Raw genomic sequence first — 10,777 nt, forward strand, 5'->3', positions numbered from 1 at the left:
TATATATATTTCCTTCCAAGCACAGTGGCATACACCTGTAGCCCCACCTACCTGGGAGGATCACTTGAGCCCAGGAGTTTGAGTCCAGCCTCTGCAAAAGCACAAGACCCTGTCTCTAAAATAAAAAAATTTCAGAGCGAGATCCTGTGTCTGGGTCTGTGTTCTGTCGCCTATGCTGGCGCAATCACCGAGTACTGCCAACTCAACCTGCTGGGCTCAAGTGATCCTCTCACCTCACTCTCCCGAGTAGCTAGGCCTAAAGGTGCACACCACCACACCTGGCTAATTAAAACAATTTTGGGGGGCCGGGTGCAGTGGCTCACGCTTGTAATTCCAGCACTTTGGGAGACCGAGGTGGGTGGATCACCTGAGGTTAGGAGTTCAAGACCAGCCTAGCCAACATGGCAAAACCCCATCTCTACTAAAAAATACATAAAAATTAGCCAGATGTGGTGGTACACAACTGTAATCCCAGCTACTCGAGAGGCTGAGGCAGGAGAATCACCTGAACCCGGAAGTGGAGGTTGCAGTAAGCTGAGATCACACCACTGTACTCTAGCCTGGGTGACAGAGCGAGACTCCATTAAAAAAAAAATAGGCCAGGCGTGGTGGCTCACACTCGTAATCTCAGTACTTTGGGAGGCTGAGGCAGGCAGATCACAAGGTCAGGAGTTTGAGACCAGCCTGACGAACATGGTAAAACCCCATCTCTACTAAAAATACAAAAATTAGCCAGTTATGGTGGCGGGCATCTGAAATTCCAGCTACTCAGGAGTCTGAGGAAGGAGAATTGCTTGAACCTGGGAGGCGGAGCTTGCAGTGAGCTGAGACTGCACCACCGCACTCCAGCCTGGGCAACAGAGCAATATTCCATTTCAAAAAAATAAAAATAGGCCGCCCACAGTGGCTCACGCCTGTAATCCCAGCACTTTGGGAGGCCAAGGAGGGTGGATCACAAGGTCAAGAGATCAAGACCATCCTGGCCAACAAAGTGAAACCCCATCTCTACTAAAATACAAAAATTAGCTGGGCGTGGTGGCGTGTGCCTGTAGTCCCAGCTACTCGGGAGGCTGAGGCAGGAGAATTGCTTGAACCTGGGAGGTGGAAGTTGCAGTGAGCCAAGATCATGCCACTACACTCTAGCCTGGCACCTGGCGACAGAGCAAGATTCTGTCTCAAAATAAATAAATAAATAACAAAATAAATAAATAAATAATATTTTGTAGAGAAGCAGGGGGTCTCACTATGTTGCCCAGGCTGGTCTCAAAATTCTGAGCTCAAGCAATCCTCCTGCCTTGGCCTCCCAAAGCATTAGGATTACAGGCATAAGCCACCGTGCTTTTTTTTTTTTTTTAATCTATTTCTACTTGTAAAGGTTGAGAATCACCAACCAGTTGGAGGAGAGAGGCCCCCACACTCTGCTTCCTACAGTTCCACCACCTATTCATCATCAGCCAAAACAGTTAGCCCTCTCGGTGTCCCTCCCTAGAGTTACTATAAGCCTCACAGGTCAGTTAGGGCCCATTTGGAAGCCATAGCCCAAAGGCCTGTACCCAGGCTGCACTCTACCTCGGGTCCATGTCTCCGCCAAGGTCTCACCTCGTGGACTGTGGGGCGGAGACAGACGGCTGCTACCTTCCTCCTCGCTGCCGGTGTCAGGGTCACTGCTGTCTTGCAGACGCTCTTCGGGGCTCCCCAATTCCTGCCTGTCTCGGTCCTCAAAGTGTCGATGGACAGAGCGAGTAGTGACGGGCAGATCCAGGCGGTCAGTGCCTCGGCTGGGCTGTGGACAGTGGGCAGGAAGGACAGCAGGCCAGGGACTGAGCAGTGTGGAGACTGCAGGCTCTGCTTGGCTGAAGGCAGCAGCTCTCCCCACTGGGGCTCACCCATGACTCCCCTTCAGGAGATCCACCACTAACTGACCTCTTTCAGCACCACCACCTGAGTTAGTCTCCTCCACCCCTGCACCCATCTACATTTCTTTTCAGTTCTCCAACCAGTATCTCAATAACCTTCAAGTTTGCTGCCTGATTGCATTTGGGCTCATACCCCTAATGGCCCAATTTCTTTTGGGCTCCATAGACCCTTATGTCCACGCCAGGTCCATCCACCACGGCAGGCCACCTTACCTGTGGGGGGTTGAAACTCAAGTACAGGGCATCGCCTGCAGGGAGGCTGCGCCGCCGAGGATCCACAGGTCTGCGGGCCCAGGGGGCCTCGGCTGGGAGCGGCTCCGTCTGGCCCAGGGCGGCCAGCTGCCTTCGAGCCTCTTCGGCCTCCCGCTCCAGCAGCGCCCTTGCCTGCTCACTCTCCCGGAGCCGGGCCTCCAGGCTGCCAGCTTCGGTCGCCCGTTCTTCGCCTAGCCGCCGGCAGCGCCGCAGCTCCTCCTGCAGCAGCGCATGTTGCCGCTGCAGTAATGCCAGTTCCGTGGCCTGCTTTTCAGGGGCCACAGGGGCAGCCCCAGCCCTGCCAGCCTCCCCATCCCGAGAGTTGGCTCGGCACAGCTTCTCTCGCCGCTCTGGGCCCTCAGGGAACCGGGCTTCCATCAAAGTGTCCTGCTGGGCCACAGCTGCCTGGGGATAGGATGCAGGCAGAAGGGTATATCAAAAACCCTGTGCTCTTCTACCCCTCACCCTCACCCTCCGAGGCCCAGGTCATCACTCCTGGAGAGCCTGGATTGGGAGGTATTTACAAAGGCCTGTTAGGATGGGCATACCCCACCTAAACAGGCATCTCTAGCCTGGCTCCTCCCCTTCCCCATTCAAGCCCTTGTCCTACTGACCTGTAGGCCATGTAGAAGTCCATAGAGATTGACCAATCGCTGTAACGCCTCCTGAGGACAGACAGGGCAGGAACAGGGCCCCAGCTTTAGGATGGGAGAACTGCCCAGAAGTTGAACAAGGGCGGGTGCGGGGACAGTAGGATCTGGAGACGTACTTGAATGTAGACGCTTTCCCCGCCCCACTCCATACTGGGCTCTAACTTCTCAGACTGAGAACACCCTCCCTTCAGTCTCCTGTACCATCAGTTCCCATCTCACCTCTTGGGGTGATCTCAGCTGATTTCCATTTCGATCCTGCAGAAATGGGCAAGAATGGGAAGTCCTCAGGCACACAAATCCTGGGTGCCTGCCCCTGAGAGCTTTGTGTTGAGGAGAGGCTGTCCCTCTTCCACCCTCTTGCCAAATCCCAGAACCCGTTGAGGACCTACCTTCTGGCTAGAGTCTGAGTCAGCTCTGCAGAGTTCAATGGAGCCATTGAAGGTTCTGGCCTCACCATCTGTTGAGAAGGAGAAAAGGATGGCTGACTCACTTCCCTGGGTCCCTGATACCATTCAATCCCTGGTACCACCCCACTCTCTTTGGCCCCTCCCACCTACTACCTTGGTTCCCTGCCCTGGCACTCACTGGCAGTGACCCCAGGACTCGTGTTACCACCGCTGTCTGGTTCCAAAGGCAGGACTGGTTCTCGGGGTGTCAAGAGCAGTTCCACTCCTGGCCCCACCAGCAGGTCTTTCAGACCCTCCACTGTGGGGAAAGAGGAAGAGGTGAGGACAGGAATGACGCAGGACCGAGGGGAGTGCCATTCACCCCCACACATGGGGCACTCGGGCATCCAGGGGAATGCCTCCTGCACTGGCTCCACTGCCAGTGAGCTTCACTCACACAACCACTTATGAGCTCAAGGGCAGTAAATGCCTATGGGGCAGCATGAGTCCATGCAGCATGTGCGATACGGAGCAACAGCAAGGACCATACCTCCTCCCCTGCCTTTCCCAGGAACGGGCCCAAAAGAGGCACGCAGGGCTGTTTACGGTCTATGGGGTTGGTATCCCACTTGTCTGTGTTTGTCTGTGTCTAGTCACATGTCTAAATTCTGTGAGGGTGAGTGCTTGAGCCTGGACTCTTCCCTGGGAGCTCCCTCACCCTCTCGGATGGCATCCTGCAGCAGCCGCTCGCCACGAGGGGACTCAAGGGACTCGGAGCGGAAAAGGCCCCTGGGCAGGGTGGGCAGGGGCATCCCACTGCCACCATCCTCCTCGGCCTGGAAATGGGTCATCTCAGCAAACAGCCCAACCTTCTCTCGAAGCAGCTCCACCAGTGCCCGGTCCTTCTGCTGCAGCTCCACTGTAGATAGGAATAAGTGAGCACATGAGAAGGCCTGGGGGTACGCAGGAGCGCCAGGAGAGGGCAGCCCTTGGGGAAAGGGTAGGGTGTGGCAGTGTGGCAAGACTTCATTTTGTTATTTTGGCATTTATGAAAAAGAAAAAGCTTTTTGTTGGCCAGGTGCAGTGGCTCACACCTGTAATCACAGCACTTTAGAAGGCCAGGGAGTGGATCACTTGAGACCAGGAGTTCAAGACCAGCCTGGCTAACATGGCAAAAACCCATCTCTATTTAAAATACAAAAATTAGCCAGGCGTGGTGGCATGTGCCTGTAGTCCCAGCTACTCAGGAGGCTGAGGCACAAGAATTGCTTGAACTCCGGAGGCAGGGGTTGCAGTGAGCCGAGATCACACCACTGCACTCCAGCCTGGGCAACAGAGCAAGACTCTGTCTCAAAAAAAAAAAAAAAAAAAAGTTTTGTGGTAGGGGTTGCAGGTTGTCCAACAGTGTTCATTCTTCCCATCTTCCTTGAACTAGAAAATGCACAGAAGTTTCATCTGGGCACACATGGCTGCCCAATTAACAACTATGTTTTCCAGCCTGACTTGTACATGGCTATATCACTATGTGACTAGATTCTGGACAATGGGTATGAGTCTTCCAGATCTGCTCTTAAAAGTAATGGGTATAGGTCGGGGCGGTGGCTCACACCTGTAATCCCAGCACTTTGGGAGGCTGAGGTGGGCAGATCACTCGAGGCCAGGAGTTCGAGACCAGCCTGGTGAACATGGTGAAACGCCATCTCTACTTAAAAAACAAAAATTAGCTGGGAGGGGTGGCGGGTGCCTGTAGTCCCAGCTACTCAGGAGGCTGAGGCAGGAGAATCACTTGAACCTGGGAGGTGGAGGTTGCAGTGAGCCGAGATCGTGCCACTGTACTCCAGCCTGGGCAATAGAGTGAGTTCTTGTCTCACAAGAAAAAAAAATAAATGGGTATAAACTCTGCTCCTTTACCCCTCCTTGCTAGGTGTGATACAAGTGTGACAGTGGGAGCTAGAGGGGCCACTTCAGACATGACACAGAAACGGAAACTTCATGTTGAAGATAGCAGAGCTGCTCCACGACTCTGCACTTCCCATTTTGTGCTGTTATGTTGACAGCAATAATCTTCTACCTTTTTGATTTTTTTTTTTTTGTTACCCAGACTGGAGTGCAGTGGTGCAATTATAGTGCATGGCAGCCTTGAACTCCTGGGCTCAAACAATCCTCCTGCCTCAGCCTCCCGAGTAGCCAGGACTACAGGCATGTGCTACCATATTAGCTATTTTTTTTTTTTTTATTTTTTGTAGAGACGAGGTCTTGCTGGGTATGTTATGTTGCCCAGACTGGTCTTGAACTCTTGGCCTCAAGCGATCCTCCTGTCTCCCAAATCCTGCTGGGATTAAAGGTGCGAGCCACTGCACCCAACTAATCTACTTCCTTTTTTAAGGAAGAGAAGATTTCTGTTGGTCTTTTTGTATAGCAGTTCAATCATACCCTAACTAATATAAGGCCTTACAGTGAAAAAGTTACTCACCCAATCTTGGTCTTCCATATTATTTTTACACACAGTAGTATACACTTTACACTGTTTTAAACTCTGTTTTTTTCACTTAACATGTTTCAGTTGTGGATCTACACCAGCCTTCACAGAGCCATCTCATCTTTTTAATAGTTGTATGATATTGCATTGTGTGAATGTATCATAAATTACTAATGAGCTCATTGTGTGTGGACTTACTCTTAATTCGCCGCAGGTAAGCCTCATCCTCTGTCTCAATCAGGGGGAAGTCCTCCCTGGATGGGCATCTGGAGGGGTAACAGGTCACATGCCATTGGGAGACAGAAGCTAGGTTATAGACCAGAATCAGCCTTCCCTCCTTCCCAAACATGTCTATGCTTCCCTCTTCTGATAAGACTCCTCAGCCTCACATCCTAGCTTTATTCAGTTTTGACCATCTCCCCTTTCTTCCTTTCCTTTTTCTTTCTCTTTTTTTGACAGTCTTGCTCTGTCACCCAGGCTGGAGCGGAAGGGCACAATCTCAGTTCACTACAAACGCCTCCTGAGTTCAAGAAATTCTCTTGTCTCAGCTTCCCGAGTAGCTGGGATTATAGGTGCGCATCACCATGCCTGGCTAATTTTTGTATTTTTAGTAGAGATGGGGTTTCGCCATGTTGGCCAGGCTGGTCTCGAACTCCTGACCTCAGGTGATCCACCCGCCTCGGCCTCCCAAAGTGCTGGGATTACAGGTGTGAGCCAGCGCGCCCGCTGACCTTCTCCCTTTCCTTAGCGCTGATTATCTGTGTTTACTGATATGTATCTCTCCAAAGGTTGCCTGGAAAGGCAGCACAGTGCAGAGGGTCAAGTACAGGCTTTGGCATCAAGCAAACGGGATTCAAATCCTGGCTCCACTGTTTACCAGGTGGTAACCTCTCTATTTCCTCATCTGAAAAATGAAGGTAACATCTTCCTCATAAGTTTTTCATTAGGATTAAATGAAATGCTAAAGTGCTTTGAACATAACAGGAGCTCAATAAATCAATTACAATATTATTAAATATGATTTCCACAATTACAATTTTTTTTTTGAGACAGAGTCTCACTCTCTTGCCGAGGTTGGAGTGCAGTGGCGTGATCTCAGCTCACTGCAGCCACTTACTCCCAGGTTCCGGCAATTCTCCTGCCTCGGTCTCCCAAGCAGCTGGGACTACAGGCACGAGCCACCATGCCTGGCTAAGTTTCGTATTTTTAGTAGAGATGGGGTTTCACCATGTTGGGCAGGCTGGTCTCAAACTTCTGACCTCCAGTATCACCCATCTCAGCCTCCCGAAGTGCTGGGATTACAGGTGTGAGCCACTGTGCCTGGCCACAATTATAAATATTCATATTATTCATAAAGAAGCCATTACTGATCTACCATCAACAGGACAGGTTATTTTGAACTGCTTTCCTGGAATAGGCAATATCATAATTTTTTTTTTTTGAGATAGTCTCACTCTGTTGCCCAGACTGGAATGCAGTGGCACAATCCTGGCTTACTGCAACCTCCATCCCACCCCCCGGGTTCAAGTGATTCTCCTGCCTTGGCCTCCCAAATAATTAGGATTACAGGCTTGTGCCACCACGCCTGGATAATTTCTGTATTTTTAGTAGAGACGAGGTTTCACCATGTTTGCCAGGCTGGTCTCGAACTCTTGACCACAAGTGATCCGCTCGCCTCAGCCTCTCAAAGTGCTGGGATTACAGGCATGAGCCACTGCGTCTGGCCTGCAATTTCATACTTTTATATTATATGCATTTTTTTTTTTTTTTTGAGAGGGAGCCTTGCTCTGTACTCTGTCACCCAGGCTGGAGTGCAGTGGCACGATCTCAGCTCACTGCAACCTCCACCTCCCAAGTTCAAGTGATTCTCCTGCCTCAGCCAAGTAGCTGGGATTACAGGTGCCCACCATCACACCCAGCTAATTTTTGTATTTTTAGTAGAGATGGGGTTTCACCATGTTGGCCAGGCTGGTCTTGAACTCCTGACCTCAGGTTATCCACCGGCTGCAGTCTCCCAAAGTGCTGGGATTACAGGTGTGAGCCACCACACCCGGCCTTTTATTGCATTTCTAAAATACTTTCTCAAAAGTTTACAGTGCAGGAGTTAAAAAACAATAGTTTACAAATTATAAAGTTGAGGAAAACTGATTCCCCGAAAGCTAAAGAAAAATTATAAAAATCTTGGCTGGGCGTGGTGGCTCACACCTCTAATCTCAGATCTTTTGGAGGTTGAGGTGGGTGGATCATCTGAGTTCAGGAGTTCAAGACCAGCCTCTGGCCAACATGGTGAAACCCAGTGTCTACTAAAAATAGAAAAATTTGCTGGGCATGGTGGTGGGTGCCTGTAGCCCTGGCTACTCGGGAGGCTGGGGCAGGAGAATTGCTTGAACCTGGGAGGCAGAGGTTGCAGTGAGCTGAGATTGCACCACTGCACTCCAGCTTGGGCGACAGAGCAAGACTCTGTCTCAAAAAAACAAAAAGGCCAGGCACAGTGATTCACGTCTGTAATCCCAGCACTTTTGGAGGCCAAGGAGGGCAGATCATGAGGTCAGGAGATCGACACCATCCTGGCCATGGTGAAACCCCGTCTCTACTAAAACACAAAAATTAGCTGGGCATGGTGGCACATGCCTGTAGTCCCAGCTTCTCAGGAGGCTGAGGCAGGAGAATCGCTTGAATCCGGGAGATTGGAGGTTGCGGTGAGCCAAGATCATGCCACTGCACTCCAGCCTGGCAAAAGAGCAAGACTCTGTCTCAAAAAAAAAAAAAAGAGGCCAGGCGTGGTGGCTCAGGTCTGTAATCCCAGCGCTTCAGGAGCCTGTGGCATGGGGATCACAAGGTCAGGAGTTCAAGATCAGCCTGACCAACATGGTGAAACCCTGTCTACTAAAAATACAAAAATCAGCCAGATGTGATGCTGTGCATCTGTAATCCCAGCTACTCGGGAGACTGAGGCAGGAGAATTGTTTGAACACAGGAGGCAGAGGTTTCAGTGAGCTGAGAGAGCACCATTACACTCCAGCCTGGGCGACAGAGCGAGACCCCATCAAAAGAAAGAGAGGAGGGGGGGAGGGAGGGAGGGAAAGAGGGAGGGAGGGAGGGAGGGAAGAAGGAAGGAAGAAAGGAAGGAAGGAAGGAAGGAAGGAAGGAAGGAAGGAAGGAAGGAAGGAAGGAAGGAAAGAAGGAAGGGCTATAAAAATCTGAATTAGAATTCACTCTTTAGGCATAATCTTCCAGAACCCATTTTAAACATCTTACCTGTGCTTTACTTGGTATTTTTTTCCATCACAATTAGACACATAGTTGACTGCCTCAAATCTAATGTGTGTCCAATAGAAGCTAAAGATTCGCTGCTTTGACACACTGATTTCCTTCTTGCTTCTATTGTGTTGAGTTTGTTTATGAGACTTGTTCCTCTCTAGTATCGAGGCTTTCATTATCCTCTTTTTCATTCATTTTTAGAAAAATAAATATAAAATGCAATACAATCCAAATAACAGCCCTCTGCCTACAGATGCAGATGTGAATGCTGCTGAAATTGTACTGCTGGCTGGCAGGTATGCCACCATGTGACGGCTCCAAGTACGCCTTTGCTTGTCAACTCATGCTGCATTTGAAAGGTAGTTGAGGTTGGCAATGATGTATAAAATGTGACTTTACAGGACATAAAAACATAGGTGACCTTTCCTGTCTTGGGCCATTTTGTCTCTCCCTCAACCTCTTCCCCCCACTGTGAACGCTTGATTCTGTTCCCAGGGAGTGCTGTGGTTGGGATCTGATGCTGCAGGTACCCTGAGGCCATAAGCACATGCAGGCGGCAGGTAGACACTCACATGCGCACGGTCTGCTGAATGACTCGGATCCAGGTGCTCCGGTCATCCCGGGATGCTGTGTGCACCTCGTACATCTCAGGTGGGGCTGCGCTGATCAGAAACATCCCTTTCTCCTGGTTGGCAATGTCCCGTACGATTAGATTCTGCAGTGATACCACTGAGGGCTTGTCCTGCCAGTCAGGGGAAAGAAAGGATTAAGTCTGGGAATCCTGACCGTTGGAATATTTAGGCCTTCAATCCTTCTGGATGAAGACTGAAGAATCAGCCTACAATACCAGTTAAGAGCCCAGGCACTGATGCCAGCCAGAAGAGACTTAGAAATTGTGTGATCCTTGACAAATTATTTAACCAACTTTATAAGTTTTACTTTCATCATCTATAAAATGAGGATGAAAATAATCTTTTCCCACAGGTGTACAAGTGCCTGCGCACAGTAACAATACCTGTGAGCTGCTCTTGTTTTTTATCATTATGGCAATAGTAACAGTAATAGCTGTTTGGCTCTGGGGGCTCCAGAGCTCTAGTGGGCTTGGGCAGGAAAGCAAGAAGGGCCTAAAGCACTTGTCTGCGCTGAGAAAGGTAAAGAATGAATGTCTCACCAGGGTAGGAAAGATGTACTTCTGGTCCTTTTCCTGGAGAAATACCAGCACATCTGTCATCAGCAGCATTAGCACATCTGGCGGGGATGAAGGTGGGAGGTCAGCACTAGACGGTCTGACCAGCTGTTTTCCTCTTTCCCAAGGACCAGGCTTATCCCATCAGGTTAGAGCTCCCCATTTCCCTCTTCCTGGCCTTTCTTCCCACTGGCTGCTTCCACTTTTCCAGACCTCTCACCCCTACCCATTTTTTTTTTTGAGACATCTTGTTGCCCAGGCTGCAGTGCAATGGCATGATCTTGGCTCACTGCAACATCCGCCTCCTGAGTTCAAACCATTCTTCCGTCTCAGCCTCCCAAGTAGCTGAGATTACAGGCATGCACTACCAGGCCCAGCTAATTTTGTTTTTTTTTTTTTTTTTTGAGACGGAGTTTCACTCTTATTACCCAGGCTGGAGTGCAATGGCGCGATCTCGGCTCACTGCAACCTCCGCCTCCTGGGTTCAGGCAATTCTCCTGCCTCAACCTCCTGAGTAGCTGAGATTACAGGCACGCGCCACCACGCCCAGCTAATGTTTTGTATTTTTAGTAGAGACAGGGTTTCACCATGTTGACCAGGTCGATCTCGACCTCGTAATCCACCCCCCTCGGCCTCCCAAAGTG

At 50.3% G+C, this 10,777-nt stretch overlaps 1 protein-coding gene across 16 annotated transcripts in view; it reads right to left on the minus strand.

The window, feature by feature from the left end:
• ARHGEF2 (Rho/Rac guanine nucleotide exchange factor 2) overlaps positions 1 to 10,777 on the minus strand; it is a 51,457-nt gene that overhangs the window by 2,457 nt on the left and 38,223 nt on the right. For 14 of the 16 annotated variants that reach the window (XM_037731873.1, XM_017509963.2, XM_017509964.1 and 11 more), the window contains 10 exons: positions 10,119 to 10,195; positions 9,520 to 9,689; positions 5,885 to 5,952; positions 3,926 to 4,126; positions 3,407 to 3,526; positions 3,211 to 3,278; positions 3,041 to 3,076; positions 2,783 to 2,833; positions 2,130 to 2,573; positions 1,570 to 1,783 (listed from right to left, as the gene is read on the minus strand). In XM_037731873.1, the coding sequence (XP_037587801.1) occupies positions 1,570 to 1,783; positions 2,130 to 2,573; positions 2,783 to 2,833; positions 3,041 to 3,076; positions 3,211 to 3,278; positions 3,407 to 3,526; positions 3,926 to 4,126; positions 5,885 to 5,952; positions 9,520 to 9,689; positions 10,119 to 10,195 (1,449 nt within the window). The remainder of the gene's footprint in view (positions 1 to 1,569; positions 1,784 to 2,129; positions 2,574 to 2,782; positions 2,834 to 3,040; positions 3,077 to 3,210; positions 3,279 to 3,406; positions 3,527 to 3,925; positions 4,127 to 5,884; positions 5,953 to 9,519; positions 9,690 to 10,118; positions 10,196 to 10,777) is intronic. The other 2 variants (XM_017509962.1, XM_017509967.1) reach the window with 1 other exon arrangement.

This window comes from Cebus imitator, unplaced genomic scaffold, assembly GCF_001604975.1.
Source record: "Cebus imitator isolate Cc_AM_T3 unplaced genomic scaffold, Cebus_imitator-1.0 Scaffold427, whole genome shotgun sequence".
NCBI lineage: Eukaryota > Metazoa > Chordata > Mammalia > Primates > Cebidae > Cebus > Cebus imitator.